This window comes from Spermophilus citellus (genome assembly GCF_964194105.1).
Source record: "Spermophilus citellus genome assembly, chromosome: 6".
In the NCBI taxonomy this organism is placed as follows: Eukaryota; Metazoa; Chordata; class Mammalia; order Rodentia; family Sciuridae; genus Spermophilus; species Spermophilus citellus.
In genome coordinates this window covers 142,435,362-142,455,845 of record NC_138187.1, presented here as the reverse complement: position 1 = coordinate 142,455,845, position 20,484 = coordinate 142,435,362, and the positions used below count along the sequence as shown (strand labels likewise).

Genomic DNA, 20,484 nt, shown 5'->3' with positions numbered 1-20,484 from the left:
ATCAGAAATTCTGAAGGTGGAACTGGCCTTCCAGGGAATTGTGATGCATGTAATTTTAAGAATCATAGGAGCAGGAATAGAACATAGATTTAATACAGCCTTAAGTCTGAGTCCTGAGTCTTTCTCTTCCACAAACTGTGAATCCGAGCAAATTACTTAACTGATACATGTCACAATACGTAATAGTACTTACCTTTTAGGATCAGAACAATTACATTAGGTATATTATTTATTTAAAGAGTTCATTGTAGTGTCTGACACTCAGTGATTATTGGTTTTTCTCAAATATTCAATTATTTTAACCATAAATGTAGAAGTAGAGAACAAGATCTTATGTATGCACGCCTGTAATCCCAGCAGCTCAGGAGGCATTTCAAGTTCAAAGCCATCCTCAGCAATTTAGCAAGGCCTGAAGCAACTCAACAAGATCCAGTCTCTAAATAAAATTCAAAAAAGGGCTGGGGATGTGGCTTAGTTGTTGATTGCCCCAGGGTTCCATCCCCAGTACCAAAAAAAAAAAAAAAAAAAATTGTGTGTGTGTGTGTGTGTTTTTATCTTTTGTAGAACATGTATATATTGTATTTATGAAAACTACAAACCAAATGTAAAAAATCCCAAAGATGTATTTCCTTTTTCCTTATATTTGTGTGTATTCACACATATTACCCAACATTTGATATGTTGATAAAAATGTTTGGCACCCCTGAATATCCTAACAGGTTTCATAATTACAAAGTCTCCAGGCTGCTTAAAAATGTACTGTGGAACCCATAAAACAAAAATGTAGAACAAAGAAATTCAGGTAGGTTCTTTACACAGTTTTGTTTTACATTCTTGTATAGCTCATATTGTTGGACTCCAAAAGATTGAAGCAAAAATGACCCCCCCAAAAAAAAAAATTGGCTTTTTAAGTAAAAGATGTGGTACAGAGATTTAAATTGTTATAATATTGGAAGTTTTTGTTTTTCCTTACGTATAACTTGTTATGTATTTGGTGTTTTTTTTGTGTATTTTTTCTACAGAAAATGAATATTCCAGCTAAACTCATTGTTTGTGGAATGACATCAAATGGTTTTACCATTGCAGACCCAGATGATAGAGGCATGTTGGATATGTGCGGCTTTGATACCGGAGCCCTGGATGTAATTCGAAATTTCACATTAGATGTGATTTAACTATAAACACCATCATGACCTAAGAGGTCCATTGCTATCGCTGAAAATATGCAGCTACTTCCCACCTAATCTCAATCCAGTGAACGATGATAGTGCAGTGTGTGCATAATTGAGAGTAACTTTACCAAAAAAAGAAAAAAAATTAAAAAGTAGGAAGAAGGAAAAATAAAGATGAGCCCAAAGTTCTATCTACTAAACTAGCTCTTGGGAAATAGCTTCAGGATATTACAGCTTCCTCTCTCTCATAGAGAACTTTTTGTTAATAGATACTATAAAATAGTCAAACAGTTTTGCTCTGGTCAATGATACATTTGTACTTCAAAAAGGTGATATCCAAAAGTAAGCAGTTCCACATCATGTTACTTATTTGAGAAGTGCTTAATGTTTTCTTAAATGTTTTCATTGGAAAAGGACAGCTTTGATAATACCCAGATACTCTGAAATGCACTAGACCATATAACTGTGAAGGAATATGAAACTCATCTGTAAACTTTTATATATATGGGATAAAAAACTTAAGACACATGATTATGAGTGAGTTTTAAAATTTCCTTTCAGAGTTTTCTAAGATCATATAAATAACAGCTTTCTTATTCAATGAAACAGATATTTTATTCTTGATGTTTTATTTGTAGTTGTAGAATCTGTTACCATTAAGAAGAAACATAATGGAAAACCCTAAGAATGTTCTAGGGCCTGAAGAGACTAAAATTTGTTGGGTGTGGAATTGGTTTTCTTTGTTTATTGTGTTTTATTGCTCTGAATGAAGGCTGTAACTTGACAGTGATTTCCTCTAAATAACAACATAGCCTCATGTCGTCACATTTTTGTTTTTCATACTCACAAATGGAAATAACATTTCAAGAATTTGAGTTCCCTATTCATAATCTTAACAGTGTAATAATTAGAATCTCAACTGCCTTTTCCTTACTCTTAAAAATTGTTTTAATTACTTTTTCTAGTCAATTATAAATGGGTTTTAAATATTTTCTAATAGTAAACATGTCCACAATCCATTTTTGTGACAGAGGCAAGCCATGTCTTTCAGGTTTGAAAAGCAGTTTTTGAGTAGCATATTTTGAACTAACCAGTCTGTAGGAAATTGCTATTTTTATCTTTTGTTTATGTGCATTAAACTTCCTTTACATTACACTAACATATGCATTATTTTCTTGAACAAGTATCCCATCTTCACTAGGAAGTTTAACATTAAAGCAATCTGTTGAAATGTTAGTATCTATTCTCATAATTCTATAAAGGTTGTCTAAGATAGCTGTTACATGTAAAACTTGCATTTTTATGCATTGTTCTTTAAATATTAAATAAAGATTTTTTTAGGGTTCTTAAAGCTCTTATGATAAATGTAATACAATAGTAAACAAATTATAACCACCTATGTGCTTGGGAATTAGAGATTTTATGTTTTGGAGGCAAGGTGACTTTAATAGTGTGAGGATTTGAATATGTATTTCTTCTATTTTCATAGTAGTTTGGGGCTTTGGGAACAATAAGAAAATGTTCTTTTCAAATGTATTTGGCATATTAATGGTTGCTTTGATATTTAGCTATTCCTGCAAGACAACTAATAGCAGTTTTTAAAACTAGTAACAGTTATTTACCTAAGAGATTTTTGGTCCACAAAGCTAGTTGTATCTCCCACTCCAGATACACATTGTTTCTGATGTTTTTCTGGTTTTAACCCTCTATCAATCATAGAATGGATTTAACAGCCACTTTTGATACAGTATTATGTTCAGATCAAATTTGAAGAACCCAAGATCTTCAAAAATTAAAAATTATAATATGATTTTTTATTCCTAATAGAACTGTTAAATAGAATATAATATAAATGTTTACTTCAGTTATGTGCTATTTAGATAGAGCTTTCATACAAATATAGGAGCTAATTTTAAACCCATCAGAAAAATGTATTAGAGGAGACTTTTTGAAGTATTTAGATAGGTCTAATTAAATGGATTAGAGTAAGATTTAAGAATGACAAATATGAAAGGAAAACTGAAAGAAGCCACTAGAGAACATAATTTTACTTTCAAATTATGACACTTTAGAGCTTGAATGATACCTTAGAAACTTAAAAACTAACTTTTGAATTTCATCTGGAGACCCAAGATTCAAAACAGAATTTGATTCTCTTAACACTATACGTGATCTACAAATCTTGGTCTCTTCATTCCCGTTACACTTTTCACTCCCCACATCGTGGGAACACATTCACTTAGAAGAATAGAATTATTCTCAGAAAACAGAATTATTGAGAACTTTTAAGGAAATGTATATACATGATTGCTTTAAGAGTAGAAAAACAGATGTAAACATCATTTTTAATTCATAGTAATCTTCAAACACAATTATTGTTTTAATAAGCTATGTTGCTATATAACAGTCCTATGTTGCTATATAACAGTCCTATAGAAAAAAGTAAAAGACTTTACCTCATTATAAATAGAATGTACTTGAGTGATAAACAAGCTTTATTTTCTGAATTACTTCTAGGATTACTGTTACATTAATATTGGGGAAAATACTGCTTTTAAAAACAGTTCTGGGCTGGGGATACAACTCAGTTGTTAGAGTCCTAGGTAATGACATATTTCCAAGATATAGTTGTAATTAGTAAAATAAAAAATGAATTTACAGTCTCACCTTTTCTTATTAGTTGAAATTCTTTGAAAATTCTATTTATTAAAACATTAGCTAAATAACTATTTTAAGAGAATGTTAGTGTGGCCATATGGTTGTGAATGAAATTTAGTGTTGCCCCACTGGAACCTCTTTTGCTTTCTCACTTTTTTTTTTTTTTAAGAGAGAGAGAGAATTTTTGTTTTAATATTTATTTTTAGTTTTCGGCGGACACAACATCTTTGTATGTGGTGCTGAGGATCAAACCCGGGTCGCACGCATGCCAGGCGAGCGTGCTACCGCTTGAGCCACATCCCCAGCCCCTGCTTTCTCACTTAACTGTGTGGTTGTGACTCAACCTATTATGTTCTTGCAGTTTTCATAAAGTAACATTTGATGCTTGGATAGTGGAAGAATCAGTGATTTATTATTGAAAAATTAAAAGGCTCACGATACTAGTTAGAACTTTTTTAATTAAAAATATTCTTGTTAATAGATAAGAGTTTTGAAGGATTAAAATGTTTTAGAAAACTAGTTCATTAGGCCAAGTAATTTTTTTAAACGTTGCTGTTCAGAATGGAAAAATGCAGAAGAAAGATTTTCACAGATAATATATTGACTAAAAATTCACAACACTCTGATAAAGAAGGAAGAAATATATTCTAACACTAACAGCCTCTTGGATAGATGAAAAAAACTATATCTAAGGGGATAATATAACACATCTGCATGAGCTTTTAAAATAATAAGTCTAAAAATGATGAAATACCATTTATTGGGTTCTTTTTTTCCCCTACATTTTGCAAAAATATATGTATAAGTTTTGGAAAGATAAGGCAGAATTACTGATTAAATTTGAGGGTCTGACAACATAAACTGAAGTTTAAAAGCTTAAGTCTAGTCTTAATACCACAGGTTGGGGTGATTTAAGGCACTGTCATATACCCTCAATATAAACATGCACAAGAAAGACGTAAGAAAATGTTAAGCTATGAAATTACTATATATTGTATGGATTTCACTTAGTGTTTGCCCGATGTCTTCACCTTTATCTTATTTAATGGAAATTCCTTTTATACCTTCCCCCCCCCCCTTTTTAAATTCCTTTCTTCTAACATTTTCACCATCTTTTTTTCTAGTCTTATCTACCTGGGTAATTAAATGACAGGAAAGTCAACCAAATTTAAGAGAGATGAATGTCTTTTAGACTGCTTTTTGTTTCATACAGATTTAAGGTCATATTTTTTTTCAAATTTATAATGACAGGTCTCTTAGAGCAATAACCAGATTGGTTTGTTCTCTCTCCAAATCAAGTTATATAATAAAAAATGTATTCGATTTTTCCAGAAATTGTGTGGTCTTTCACTAATATCAGTGATTGACCCTTCATTTGTATTTGTAGATGTACCTACCTGTGTTGAAGGGAACTGCTCTAGTGTACAAGCACTCGTCAGAAAATAGTTAACTACTCTAGCCAAGTATAGGGGCACACACCTAAAATCCCAGTGACTTGGGATGCTGAGAGGGGGATCAAAAGTTCTAAGCCAGCCTTAGCAACTAGGAAAATTCCCTGTTACTCTAAACTTGGCAAGACCCTATCTCAAACAAAAAGAGCTGGTAATATAGCTTGGTGGTACAGTGCCCTGGGTTCAATACCTGGTACCAAAACAGAAAAATAACTAACTAGTCTTTAATAAAATACCATATCTCATGTTCATATTAAGTATTTCACTGAGTAAACTCCCTCATCCCTCGCCACAAACACAGCTTACAGCATAAAAAGCCTTGTATATAACCTGTATTGGAATTAAATGCTTTTTAATTGGTAAATTTTTATTTGCTTTTCTGAAAAATTATGGAATTTACTTTAAAAAGTTAATTCTAAGATATTATTTTTATATAGAAAACTAATGTAGCTAATCATACTTTTTGAATAAAGTTATAATAAATGGCACATTTTCCTAATCCCTGAAAATACCAAGGTATACAGGAAAGTGATAGAAAAGTGAATATATTATAGGATTCTGTTACTGAAATTAAGGTGAATAAAAATCCACAAAAGGTTGTTTCTGATTCTGAAGAGTTTTTTCCTTTTGCTTCTATTTTACTTAGTCCTTCCGTGCATATTTACTTTACGAACACAAGTGACATGTAGTTTTTAATTTTAAAATGTTTAATTTTCTGCAGTTTATAAGTTAGCAGAATCTATACTTAACCAAATAGTAAATTAGTTAATATTTCTACTGGTTTCACTTAGTAAACATTTAGACTGTCAAGGATAGTGAATGAAGTTAAATATAAAATTGTTGGAATGCTGTATTAAACATTACTTAAACTTCTGTTAAAATACCTATTAGGTTTTATTTGCAATGTAAACTTTAGAATCCCTACATAACCAAATTAAATTTAAAATGTTTTTACATAGTGGATAGTAAAAAAGAAAAACATTTTTATTGCACTGTTACTCTAAACTACATATAATTTTGTATGATGTGACAAGACACAAATTTTGTAATGTGTTTGAGTTCAATTTTCTTATTTTTATTGCCAGCTTGTGAGTATGAAGAAATTGTCCAAAGGGATGAGATAGATATATGGAATAATCTTTTAAGGGGGAGGAGTGGAAGTGGGGAATGTTATAATCTAATTCCAAACTGCCCATTTACTTTAGTAAAGGCTTTGAGTTCCCTAATTGCTCACTTGATAAATATTTAAATTATTCAGACTAACGTCTGTATAAAATAAATTTAAATATATAAGAGCCTTAAAGTGGAAGATGACCCTTTTGACTGCCTTAAAATATGACTAGCTCTCCTATACAGACATACTAGTTACTTTCTTTGGGGTCTGTTTATTAAGTAATGCCTTAATAGTGTTATAATGTTTCTGAAGTACAGAATTCAAAGAGTCTTTCTAGAGTTTTTCATTTTACATAATGAATGGGAATTTAACTGCTAAGTTTAAAACCTGATTGTACATTAGTAATTTAAACACATAATCTGGGTACACTGATGTGTTATACATATGTGACTGTTAACATCAATAATATTTTATGGTAGTTTAATATTTTTTATTGTTTCGTATAACCAGTTATCCAAAAAGCTGGGCTTTATGACTACAACATGACTGCCATGGACCAAGTTCATATATTTAACAGTATGAATGACAAATACAGTTGTACAGTCCCAAAAATGATTAATTTTTAAGGGAATATTTTGAGACATAAGGCAAATATTTTGTTTCAAGCCTACAAACAAATTCAAAGAAGTGAATATAGTATTAAAACATTGAGACCATTGCAATAATAATATTTCCAGGTCAGTAATTTAATTACATTTGCATTTTTACATTCACTTTGCCTTTCAAAGCAGGAATATTTTATAAAACTAAAAGAATAAATTGTCAAGCTGGTGCTTAAAGGTATATAAAGTTTGATGTTTCATAAACATGTTTGGTGTTTATTTCATTTCTAAGGAAAACCCTTAATGGGGGCTCACGGAGTTTTCTAAGATTATTGATAGATGCTTTGTCAAGTCTTCCAAGTTTTCACTGTAAATAATACATCTAATGTAATTTTGCTGTTTTCTGATTGGGAATGGATAAATGTGCTTGTGATTAAATTTATTTCATGATTAAAGTTTTCACCAACTATGGTGAAAAATCTTGACTACTTCTTTCCAGCCTTGCAAAATACCCTACTAAATATAGTTTGAGTATCCCTTATCTGACATGCTTAGAACACAGAAGTATTTGGAATTTTTCAGATTTTGGAATATTTGCATATACATATTCATAATATTTGGGGCATATTCTATATACCTAGCCTGAAGGTGATTTTATAAAATATTTTTAATGCACCTGCATTTGACTGTGACCTCCACATGAGGTCAAGTATGGATTTTTTTCATTTGTGGTATCATGTCAGGGCCCACAAAGTGTCCAATTCTGGAGCATTTCAGATTTTGGATGTTTGGATTCGAGATGCTCAACTTGTAATTCATTTAGATGTGGAGTACAGGTGGGCACTATGTGAACTGCTTCTGATCTGTTTATTGTAGAAATTGATAGGGGTACCAAATAAATACTATGCACATCAGAAAAAAGTCTGTATATGTTTATTTTTTAAAAATAAGAATTTTAAGTTAGGGATATAGCTCAGTGGGTAAAGTATGTATGGTTGGGGATTCTTTTCCAGTAGAGATCTAATACAGGATCAAGACAATTTGATTTAGTGAAAATGCAAATTCTTAAAACTTGTTTTTGAGTTATGCTAACAAAAAAAAACTGAACTAGGTAAATAAAAACATTTTGTGTCAGTGTCAATTTAAAGAAATTATCTCAATTCCTGTAAAACTTTCCGTAAAAGTTATCAGGTCTGAGGTATAGGATAATACCAAAGAGTGAGAGCAAGTTGCATCAGAATATACTCACCAAAACTTCAAGTATTTGGATAATTAGTTCTGTATTTAAAATCAAGAGCCAGGTACATTGGCACATACGTTTAATTCCTGGAACTAGGGAGCCTGAGGCAGGATGATTCAAGTTTGAGGCCAGCCTAGACAATTTAACAAAACCTTGTCTCAAAATAAAAACTAAAAAACTAGGGATGTAGCTCAAAAGTAAAGTGCCCCTGGGTTCACTTGTGAACTGTTTTCAAAAGTTCATCTTTATACAATGCTGAAATCTTCCTCCATTTAATTTTTGTTCCCTGGAACTATCAAGTCACTAAATGAGTCATTTGGTTTCCCCAAGGTAAAATTCATTCCATTCTATGAATTTTAATGTATAAGACATACATTGTTCTAGAAGTAGAATGTGAAGGCTTTACACAATATGGTAGAAGATATCCCTACCTGATTCACAACTGTTATTAATGAGAACCTTAAATTTGAAAGAAACTCACATCAGTCCTTACTACTAAAAGCTACACAAGGTAAGGAGTTAACTCCTGAATGCTATAGGGAATAATTTCAAATGCTTATCTCCTAGCTCTTGGCTGTAAAATTCATATATAAATTCCTAATTAAAGGCATTCTTATGATATAACTACCCCTTTGGTTATAAATATCATCTCTTGCTCAAGAATTGGCAAGTAAGAAGATGAGGTGTCCACAGCCATTTATTTTTCATTATTTTTAATCATGAAGATAATTCACATTTAAAACATCCTCAAATATTTAAAAGGCATTATCAGGTATTATCACATTAACATTTACTAGTCATGGTAAGTACCTACATTACTGAAATTCTCTCTTCTTTTTTAAATAACATTGATGAACTAGTGGTAGCAACTTCCCTTCTTTATGAAGCCTATGAGTATCAGTTGCACCTCCAATAAAAGTTCCATTGACAAATATTCTTGGAACCTGTTAGATAAATAAAAGATAAATTAGGCCTAACTTATTGTTAGAATTATGAAATCATTTCTGATAATTGCTGACACTCATACTTGGGTACTATTTTTTAGCCTGATTTTGGAGGAAAATGAGGAAGAATGTGCCCAAGATGACAATCTTAGTAAATGAGATGATCGGAGATTCAAATCCAGGAAAATCTGATTCTAAAGGCCTTATAATCACTATGGTATGTAACACAAAAATAAAAGTATTTATAGTGTTTAAGTAGTCTTTTCTTAACATATTCACTAAAGGGGGAACATATACCATAAACTTCCGTGCAAATATAAAAGAGGAAAATAGCAACATAGTTTTTTTGTTGCATATTAGAAAAATCCATAAACATGGAAGCGCATTCCTATTATCACAATCACTAAAGAATGACCCCTCTTTAACACCTTTATGTTGAAAGAGGACCTTAAAAAACTCTACATAAGTACTTATAACAACACCATCATCCCCTGTAATCCCAGTGCCCAAGCAAGCACACACACAGTAAAAATAAAAAACAAAATGAATTAACTCTGCTTTTCCCTATTATAAGACTCTGGTATCCAAATTTGCCATTTCTTGGTATCTTCAGAGAACTTCTGGCTTCCTTTTCCTAATACAAAGTCTAGTCTCTAGGTGAACCAAGTTACCATCTATTACGACAGCACAGCTGAGGATATACTCACAGTTCTTTCTCCAGTCATTTTATAAAGAGCATCTTGAAACTGGCTCCCATATTCAAGCATGTCCAATTCCACTGCTTTATAATTAACATTCATGTCACGGAAAATATTTTTTGCCATTGTACAGTAAGAACAGGATGTTTTTGAGAAAATCACCACACAATTATCAGAAATGGTTTCCTGAAACAAGACCGAAAAGAGAATCATTTTAATTCTCAACATTACCTTTTAGAAAGAAATCATGATAGAGTGGATTTTAGAGGTCTCACAACTGAGGAATCAAACTAAGTTATCATCTGTTTTAACATCTGCAAAGTGAGGATATTATTCATTTCCAAGGGATGTTAGAAGGAGCAAAAATGTAACAAATATAAAGTGCCTGGCAAGGAATAGTAATGATACTAACAAATAACAATGATAAGTCAATTTGTGAACAGCTAACACTTAGGTGTAAAAGCACTTTTCTCGGCACTTCACTAGATCACTGAAATTTCAGTATAATCCTGAAGTAGGTCTTATTATTTTCTCAATTTTGCAGGTGAAGAAAATGAGGCACAGAGCCAGGCATGGTAGTATATATCTATAATCCCAGCAGCTGGGAAGGCTGAGACTCAGTCACTTAGCAAGGCGACAGGCAGCATAGTGAGATCCTGTCTCGAAATGAAAAATAAAAAGGACTGGGGATGTTGTTAAGCACCCCTGGATTCAATCCCCAGTACCAAAACGAAAGAAAGAAAATGAGGCACAGAGGTAGATAAATAACTTAATGATCTTCATCTATCAGTGGGTGAACTGAGCTTTGAGCCCAGGCAAATCTGGCTCTATAATAGGTCTAGACATGTAATCTCTGTTACACTGCTTCTCAAAGGTAGGTGTTCAAAAGGAATTAACTCCTTCCTTCTTAATAACTTTCCTTAAAACACTAATCCAGGTATAGACAACAGCTTCCTCCTCCACTTCCATTCAATCCTATATATCTTTGTAGTACAGAGCTGTCAGCACTATATTGATAAGGAATTCTTACATTGTTGGTCCTATAAAAGCTACTTCCAGAAATGCTGATTCAATGGGTTTGAAGCAGAGGTCAGAAACTATTTTTTTTTTTTAAATCTTCTACAATGGTTCTTACAATACCAGCCTGGTTTGGAAGCTACTCTCCAGGACTTTAACCCAGTGAGCATGAAAATGCTGTGCATCTACATGGCCATTAAAGTTTGGTTTTTGTTCTTTGTTTCTAAATATTTTTATATTCTGATCCTTGAAAAGATTTTTTAAACACACAGGTCTGGCACTTAGGCATCTGTGTAGATTGTTTTCACATGGGTCATAAGTAGCACCTTGAAGATGAAGGTCAAAAACGACATACAATACCCAAAGTACTTCAGAAGTTATATCCACCCTTGGGTGCTAGAAGAATCCTCAGTTATAGCATAGCTGTCTGTAAGCTGATCTGTTTGGGGGGCGGGGGAATTGAACTCAGAGGTACTTAACCACTGAGCTCTATCCCCAGTCCTTTTTAATTTTTTGAGACAGGGTCTCACTAAGTTGCTTGGTTTGGGTCTTGCTAAATTGCTAAGGCTGGCTTTTAACTCAATCCTTCTGCCTAGACTGAGAAGTTTGCAATACTTGGATTTGACCTAATCCTTCACAACACCAAAACCAGGCATTGCCTCCACTATGCTGCCATGGGTTCTAGCTAGGCTCACTGAGGCCATGATTTGAAGAAAGAACCATGCTGGATACCAGCATGAAATAGAAAACTTATGAAGAGATTCCAGAGTGAGCTAGAACTCAAGGTGACAGTGCCAGGTTCTCCTGAACCCTCATGGTCTATTTTTATTTTAAGAAGCAATCCCAGCTGGGCAACAGTGGATTACACGCCTGTAATCCCAGGGGCTCCATAGGCTGACAGGAGGACCGAGAATTTAAAGTCAGCCTCAGCAAAAGCTGAGAACTGTGAGAATAGAACTGTGAGAACTGCTAAGCAACTCGGACCCTATCTCTAAATAAAATACCTAATAGAGCTGGGGATGTGTGTCAGTGGTTGAGTGCCCAATGTAACATCAGGCAAGGAGAGGAGGGCATTGACCAAAGGAGGCAGATTTTAAAAGACCACCAAATGAGGCTTTATTTGAAATATCACTCCCAGGCAGAACTCGATCAGACCAGACCGACATAGTGGACAGGAGAAACCTGAGGGTCTGAGGAGAAACCGCATGGGAGCTCAACCGGACTGGGATTTTATGGGGCTCATGGCAGGAAGGGAAGGGCTTGGGACAGGAATAGGTATTTTTAGAGTCCGGGATCCTGTTGGAGTTGGTCAGAGGAATTGGCTGAACTCCAGGATTGGCCAGGGGGTCCTGCTGATTGACAGGCATTAGTCAGGAGATCCCACTGATTGACAGACATTTCTGTTGGCGCCAGATTGATGTTTCTTTCCCTCAAAGACTGAGTTCAATCCCTGGTACCCACTCACCAAAAAAGAAGCAATCCCTTCACAGTAAGTTTCCACCATTGCTGTTATATTCAACAGCCATGAATTCAACTAAATGCAGGGTTGTTTTTTTTTCAGTGCTAGGGATCAAACCCAGGGCCTCAAGCACATGAGGCAAGCACTCTACCACTAAGCTACTCCTCCAACCCAGGGCATAAGTTTTTTGTATGTGGTGATAGAAAGTGGTGAAAAAGAGAGAAAGAAAGAAATGGGAATGTTTTATAAGCTACAATGGAAGAAAAATATGCGTACATATAGAAGAAATTTTCTGAGGCAGAATTAACTATGATTGACCATGAAAGAAAGGAAAGCAAGAGAGCACAAAAGCATACAGTATCCCAGAATCATCTATGTAGTAACTGTTGCATACTAGGGTCTGTGTCACGATAGCTACTAAACATTAGCATGCACTGCACTCCGAGTAGCTAGTATTTTTATAAGCAGATAAGAGGTTTTTAGTAAGCCAGGCTCGGAGGCATACACCAGTAATCCCAGTGACTCAGGAGGCTGAGGCAGGATCATGAGTTCAAACCCAGCCTCAGCAACTTAAGCCCTCAGCAACTCAGCAAGACCCTATCTCTAATAAAATACAAAAAAGGGCTGGGAATGTGGCTCCATGGTTAAGCACCCCTGGGTTCACTTCCTGGTACAAAAAAAAAAAAAAAGGTTTTTATTAAAGAATTTGATTTTGCCCAAACAGAGGTATTGCCTTTGTCTCTGGTTCCTGGAAAGAAGCCCTTAGTCTCTGGTTCCTGGAAAGAAGCCCTTAAATCTTTGGAATTTCTTGAGTGACACAAATGTCTTTGTTATTTATAGGGGGTGAGGGGACCCTCAGCCCACACTTGATGTTTACACTAAACATGTAACCCTAGGCCAAGTTAGATAGAACTGGGGCTGAAAACTGAGTTCAACCATTTGGATAACAAATCCATCACCCACACCCTAAATAATGAAGCTTCAGTAAAAACTCAGGACACAGAATCTCAAATGACCTTCACTGGATGACAATACTCTACAGATGGCACTGTCAGTATTGGAAGAGTATCTGAGGACAATGAGAATTTCATATTTAGCACCCTTGCAGAAATCCATTCTCTGTATCTTTTCCTTTGGCTAATTTTGATCTGCACGTTTTCCCTGAAATAAAATAGAACTGTGAGAATAACAAAAAAAAAAAAAAAAAAGCAAGCCCAGGTCAAAATCAAACAGTCTCCCAGGCTATGGACAGCATGACTGGGTCAACAGTAGACTTAAGCTGGGTGTGATGAAAGAATAGTCAGCCTTATAGATCCAACCTGGAGTATAAATTTCAACAAGAATAAATCTCAGCCAGGTACAGTGGCACATGCCTGTATTCCCAGCAACCTGGGAAGGAGTCTGAGGCAAGAGGATCACAAGTTCAAAGCCAGTCTCAGCAACTTAGTGAGACCCCGTCTCTAAATAAAAAATAAAAAATGGCTAGGGATGTGGCTTAATGGTTAAGCACCTCTAGGTTCAATGCTTGGTACCAAAATAAATAAATCTTAGAAATTCTGACTACCAAAATGATGTAGGACTTCTTTGCCATGTGAATTATGATAACAGATTTCAAAATAAAAATTTGTTTAGGAATTCGCGTGCTGAACTTGTCACATCTGGACAGTGAATAAGCATATTAAATAGGTGTCCGGAGGGAGCCAGCCATGGGCTGTGTGTGTGAGGTATGCGCATTTGAGTGTATGAGGGGACTGGTCTGGTGTTGCACACTGATTGGGCTGTGTGAGGCAAATGTGTCTTCCTCTCTCTCTGCCTGTGATCCTACTAGCACCTGAAATGGGTGTGACTTGCCAAGATGTCAATCTGCTGACTACAAGACATCCCCAATTATATATGCCTTATTTGGGTGAAATATTCTATCGAATGTCTTCTCCCCAATAAATAGGGGAGTTTTGGGTGTGCTCACTCTCTTGCTCTTTCTAGCGCTGCCCAGCATGGAGCTGACCCTTGGGGTTACCAGACCATCCTGCTCTCAACCATAGAAACTCATGTTCATGTGGCCACGTGGTTTCTTCACTGTTTTCTTAGCCAGCTCCTTTGAACCCAGCTCATCTTGCCAGCTCAGCCAGCTGGCAACAAATGGATAAGACAATTCTTTCTTCTGAAGAGGAAAATAATTTTCCTGTACCTCCCACATCACTCACTTGGATTTGGTTCACAGGAGTAGTTTCTGACTTCCCCAAAGATGATGATGTATGGTTCCCCATCCTAAAAGGAATTTTAAAAGGCAGTGTAGTTAATTAAATGATAATCTATCACAAGTTCCATATAAACATTCAAATATATAAAATAGAAAAAAAAGGTTTTACTTATCAGTGTAAATATCAATTTACAAAGCATTAGGTTACTAAAACCAAAAGGACACGTGTTCTTAACTATGGTCCTTATTCCCTTGATAAAATCACATTCCCTGTGTTTAAAGTTCAGCATGATCTTTCTAATAAATAAATAAATCCATAACCACCAGATTTCAAACATTCTGTCCTATTGATAGCCTGACTATGGGTTAAAATATATGGTTTTCATTTTCTTAAAATAGGCAGAAATTGTACTCTGTGTGGCAATGAACACACAAAGATTTAAGGATTTTAAGGAAAATAAGGTACCCTAACCAGGAGGGTCTGTAGCGCCTATGTTTTCCAATCCACAAAATACAATGAACAAGAATCACTTTCACCTCAAAGGGTTTTGTGAAGATTAAATAAATTTATCTGCAGAAAACAGAATTGTGCCTTCCACACAGTAAAGTTTGAAAACATTTGATATTACTATTATTAATTCCTCATTATGTCAGTATTTATTAGCCACAGCTGTTGGGAGCTTGTAAAAGGAGGCATCCATGAAACAGGAAAATAGTCACTAAAAAACCAACCAGTTAAACATCATCATATATATCTCTCTTCTTATCCCTACAACCTTTCTTTCCCTTATCCACTCATTTATTTTGTTCAGCCATGCACTACTGCACTGTAGAAGCAAATCAGACATCATGAGGCAAACTAATTGCAAAGTGAAATCAGTAAATTTTAAAAAGAATTGAGATAACAGATGTTTTCTAAGAGAATTATTTTAATATCTTAGGAGTAATAAAGTAGGACAAGCTGGGTATGGTAGCAAAGACTTGTAATTCCAACTACTGAGACAGGAAGACCTCGAGTTCCAGGCCAGCCTGAGCAAATCTGTCTTGGAAAAAAAAAAAAAAAAAAAAAAAGAATAACTCAAAGAACTGAAAGTTCAAATATTTTTTAAAATATTTTCCTTATGATTATATGGCAAAATACAAATTCTGATATAAGAAAAAATGCTCCCTTCCAAATCAATGCTCCATTCTTCATAAGTGCATTTAAAATAAAAAATGTCATTTTCAACTATTTTTAGTTGTTAGGTGAATGTCATATTTCAAAGTTTCCAAAGCTTGCTTTTGTTTTTTTTTGTTTTCGTTTTGGTACTGGGGATTGAACCCAGGGGTACTTAACCCCTGAGCCACATCCCTAGACTTTTTTATTTACTTATTTATATATGGTGCTGAGAATTGAACCCAGTGCCTCATGTGTACTAGGCAAGCACTTTACCGCTAAGCTACAACTCCAGCACACTTATTTTTTATTTTGAGACAGGGTCTCCTAAATTGCTTACTTCCTCACTAAGTTGCTAAGGCTGGCCTCCAAGTTGTGATCCACCTGCCTCAGCCTCCCAAGTCCCTAGGATGTGCAAAGCTTTTTTTTTTTAAAGAATTGTATAGCATGAAATTTTAGTCCTGTTTTAGTTGAATCCATTTTAAATGGCTTTTTTCCAATACATGTTATCCTTGGATAACTAAGGAGGACAAGGCAGCTTTGAGAAAAAAACTGGGACTGAGTTGGTAAAGACTAAACAGAAAAGGCTAGGCAGTGCTGGCCTGGACCAAAGGAACTCTAGATAGGATAAATCTGAAGTTTTATTTGGCTTTTCAACTAAGAAAACAAGTCCCTTTCATCTTAAGTCCAGCACTGAACTGTCATTCCCAAACCATCTACTACAGCATTTACTACTGAAGTAGGAGTTCCAGTAGAACTTTCCTAAGAGAATGTTTTCTTGGGTAGTGAGAGATATAGGTGTACTCTTAAGATATCACCCTCTTCCCTGTCAAATTTCTGGAAGGCACCCTTCCCCCTTCAATTTCTACTTGAGCTTCCTCAAAGCTAAATCAGCTTTTAAGGAAAGGGGCATTCACGCAGAAGGTAACTGCACAGTAATTTCACTTCAGCATTGATAAAAGGCCTTCTAATCTGATAAAGCATCTTATCAGCGGTAAGTAGCAAAATGCTACATACCCCCAGATAGATACACTTACTAGGGAAACACCATTGGGCCTCAAGCACCTGTCAATCAAATAGTGATTAGCGCTTTCAAGATGGGCTCCGTGGCTTGTTCTGTAAAGTTAATCAAGAGTTCCTAGAGTCTTGCAAAACTAGTTCCTAGATTATCTAGATAAGGAAAGACAACAAGACCCAAGGTAGCAGCTGGCAGAACAGACACCTGTGGCGTGGGCGGGTTCAACATCAACCAGGGCAGTCAGTGGGTCTCAGCTGCCAATCCGGATGCCGGGGGTATTCAAAGCTGGGAAGAGGATGGAAACACTGCTGCTGTTTCCAGAGGCAACATTACGTGAATGTCACAGTCCCCATCCTCAAAGCCTTGGCCATTTAGTAGGATCGTCACCTTCACTTCCTGCGGTAAGGTGGGCCAGGTTTAACAAAGGGAGACCGATTAAATTAAAACAATAAATACCCTTCGTTTTCAGTATGTCCAGGGCCATATTTAGGATATACTTCTGTACTAAGATTCACTCGCTGTTTATGTGAAACTGCAAATCATTAAGGCGTCTTGCATTTGTATCTAGTAACCCACAGCGGGGTGGTCCAAGCCAGTGCGACTCGAATATTTTCAACCTGTGCATCCCGGGATCCTTAAATCCATACAACCGCTGAGAGCACCGCTCTCCCCTGGCGTCCTGGGCCTCCGCTGGGTAGGGCTCAGCGCCCGCGCGGCGGCCCCACTCGCCCACCCGGCGCGGGAGGAGGGGACACCAGCCACCCGCTTCGTCCAAGTCCCCGCGAGGCCTTGGCGCCCGCAGGGCCTGTCCTGCAGCCGAGCCGCATACCCAGAGGCCGCAGTTCCTGCAGCTCGGTGAGCTCCCGCCGCCCCGCCGCGACGCCCTGCAGAGCCGCTCCCGCTCCGGATCAGCTGCGTCCCCGCCAACACAGCGCCACGCCACAGCATGGTGAGACCTCCAGACAGCGACGAGCTGAGGGGCCGGGGACCGCGACGTCGGAGAGCCCGCCCACCCCCGTCAGGCCCCGCCCTGGCCCCGCCCCGGCCCGCCCTGCCGCGGCGCCTCCGAGCCCGCCCAGCCCCGCCCCGCCCCGCCCCGCCCCGCCCCGCCGGGCTGTCCGCGCCGCCGCCGGTCTCCTAGGCGCCTCCGCGGGTCCGGCCTCCGGGCTGCTGGAGAGCGGAGCGGCTCCGGAGCGCTGGACCCGCGATGCCCGCCCACGTGCGAGCCTCTCCCCGGAGCCGCGCGCTCGCTCACCTGCCGACCTCCAGGCTGCGCGCACACCCCGCTCCTGCTGCTTTTAGGGCTTGGGAAGCTCATTAAGGCCCACAGGCACGCGGAGCCCGTGCAGAAGGGTGGTGGCCAACATACCGGCGGGACCAAGAAGGAAAATAACAACTGTCCAAAATAGAATCAAAGTGCTGGGGATGTTTACAGGAGGATGGTGGCACCATCACAACTTCCTGTCAGACAGGTTTTCCGTGTGGATGAAATAGGAGCCTGAACGCCACCCTCAAATTAGGTCATGGATCCAAAACCCAAATATACATCATGGGAATATTGGATTTTACACTCAATTGAAAGAAAAGAATCAGTCCAATGTTGGACATTCAAAGAAAGCAAAGATTCTGTTTTCAACATAAAAGTGAAACTAGGAAACAAAATAGCCCAGAAATGTTTCCTGGTGACTTTGAAAATGGGCAAGAGTTGTTAATGACAAGATTGTCTAAGCCACTCAGTGATGTAATAATGGCTCTTTCTGAGTCTCTATATTTGTATTTCCTGGGGACACTGAAACCTATCAAAGTCGAAGGTCAAGTGGTATGTCTAAGCTTCTAAACAATTATTAAGACAATACAGATCGTTTGGGGTTCTTTGTGCTGAAATAAAGTTAAGATTCATGTTACCATGGTATAAAATTTAAATTTTGTTTCTGACAGTTCTTTTCCTACGTTTACATGGGCTGTATTTCATTACTTCATAAAAGAATGAAACTTAATTTCAAGAACAAATACCTCCTAAGGGTGTCAAGTCGTCTTTCTTTCATAAGCCCAAATTTAACTTTAAAACTTGACAGTATGTTATCTATAATGTTGGAGGAGGTTTTTTGGTTTGGGTTTTGTATTTTTTAGCCAAAAGATAGCTATTTAGGAAACATTATTATTGTTTTGTTTTGTTTTGTTTTGGCCTTGCCTGGCAATAAATATTTTAATTTTTGTTTCATTTTTATGATGACAAATAATTTTCAAGTTTATTTCCTTTTTTGTTGTTTGTTTGCTTAAATACAAAGGTAAACCACAAACAGGTACAACCAAGACATTTTATCTCACATTTAAAGACTCCTGTCGGATCCTCCTCCAATTTGCTGACCACTGACCAGGCTAGTGGGCGTGGGGGGAAGACTTTCTTAGGTAGCACCCTCATGAGGCCCAGGATAGGGTAAGGATGAGGACAGGTTCTCACACCTGTCTCCATTCATATTTACCTGGGACCAGGGTGGACAGGAGCCCCAGCCCCATGGACAGAAGGTGGACAGTGAGTGAGAATCCCACCCCTGGGGAGGGAAGAGGAAGCCAGCTACTCCTCCTGGTATCACATTCAAGCTGAGAACTGAGCCTTGTCCTTGCTCCCTGGCTAAGGGCCCTGCCTGCTCCATGTGCACCAGATGCCTTTCTTTGAGGCTGGTGGAGACGGCTGGGTGGGATCCTGAGTTCTACCCTCACAATTCAGGTTATGGCTGCGCTTCATAGGAAGGACACCAGGTGGTCTGACAACAGAAGGCCTCACAGCAGATCTGGAAGTTTCAACCCAGCAGAACTGGGCAGGTGGGTGAGGGAATCGGGGAATTATTTTTGTTTTGAAATAAAATTTCACCTGTCTCACATTTTTATACAAAATAAAGACCATTCTGCAATGAAACAATCACATTGCACCACAGTCTGGCTGGGCACAAAATAACCGAGCCGCCACAAAGCCTTGTAGGTTCAAACAGCAACTCTTTATTCCGGAACTCTCACCAGCACTCTATGCATGCTTCCCGGGAACACACTCCCTCCACCAGGCTTCACGCACCAATTCTCTCAGAACCCCGCTAGAACTCAACGGGGAACTCCAAAGTAGCGGGGCCACCCTAATCCCAGCAGGATCTGCCCTAATCCCGGAGCCACCCTAATCCCAGAGCAGAGTCACCTTTCAACCATTCCCTCTAGCAAAATGCCAGGCGTCATTCCGACTAAACTGTGGCTCTCAATACATTGCGATTTAATTGTAATACCCTTATAGGTAGATGATGTTAAATACAAAATTTACTGAACAGTTATTTTTTTATTTTATGTTTTAGTTGTAGTTGGACACAATACCTTTATTTGATTTTTATGTGGTGCTGAGGATGGAACCCAGGGCCTCCCATGTGCTAGGCACCTCTCTGTCACTGAGCCATAACCCTAGCCCTGAACAATTATTTTTAATGGATCCCAGAATGCAAGTGCTACAAGCATTATGTCTGACCTAAGCGTAATATATTGATAATTTTCAACATCTTTTTGCTTCATAGGGTAGCTACAGAAATTATGGCTTGGGGTCATATTTGTGATGGCTCCAGTAGCACATTAAGAAATATACTGGAAGAGGGTTGGGGTTGTTGCTTAGCCATAAAGCCCTCACCTAGCATGTGTGAGGCCCTGGGTTCAATCCTCAGCACCACATAAAATAAATAAAATTAAGGTGTTGTGACCAACTACAAAGAAAAGAAGAAATA

General features: G+C 37.4%; 2 protein-coding genes across 5 annotated transcripts in view; one reads left to right on the top strand and one right to left on the bottom strand.

Moving 5' to 3' along the window:
• The window catches only part of RO60 (Ro60, Y RNA binding protein), a 301,212-nt gene extending 293,760 nt beyond the window's left edge, over positions 1-7,452 (top strand). For all 3 annotated transcript variants that reach the window (XM_081300541.1, XM_081300542.1, XM_081300543.1), the window contains exon 9: positions 1,023-7,452. In XM_081300541.1, coding sequence (XP_081156667.1) covers positions 1,023-1,175 — 153 coding nt within the window. In that variant the 3' untranslated portion in view covers positions 1,176-7,452. The remainder of the gene's footprint in view (positions 1-1,022) is intronic.
• Positions 7,453-8,918: 1,466 nt separating this feature from the next.
• Positions 8,919-18,132, bottom strand: GLRX2 (glutaredoxin 2). Of its 2 annotated transcripts, none has more exons than XM_081300546.1 (4): positions 17,985-18,132; positions 14,560-14,623; positions 9,889-10,065; positions 8,919-9,181 (listed from the first exon to the last, which is right to left on the bottom strand). In XM_081300546.1, the coding sequence occupies exons 2-4, from the start codon at positions 14,620-14,622 to the stop codon at positions 9,053-9,055; spliced, it is 369 nt and encodes a 122-aa protein (XP_081156672.1). In that variant the 5' UTR covers position 14,623; positions 17,985-18,132; the 3' UTR covers positions 8,919-9,052. The 2 variants fall into 2 exon arrangements, with proteins under 2 accessions (XP_081156672.1, XP_081156671.1); XM_081300545.1 differs by lacking the exon at positions 17,985-18,132 and adding an exon at positions 17,559-17,761.
• Between the last annotated feature and the right edge of the window lie 2,352 nt (positions 18,133-20,484).

What these genes read in the sequence shown, in the direction of transcription:
- GLRX2 (XM_081300545.1), bottom strand. Translation starts at nt 17,677, where the DNA reads ATGCTGTGGCGTGGCGCTGTGTTGGCGGGGACGCAGCTGATCCGGAGC. An exon ending in GCAGGAACTGCGGCCTCTGG is followed by an intron (nt 14,624 to 17,558) that starts GTATGCGGCTCG and finishes AATTCCTTTTAG; the next exon opens with GATGGGGAACCATACATCAT. An exon ending in AAATGACTGGAGAAAGAACT is followed by an intron (nt 9,182 to 9,888) that starts GTGAGTATATCC and finishes TTTATCTAACAG; the next exon opens with GTTCCAAGAATATTTGTCAA.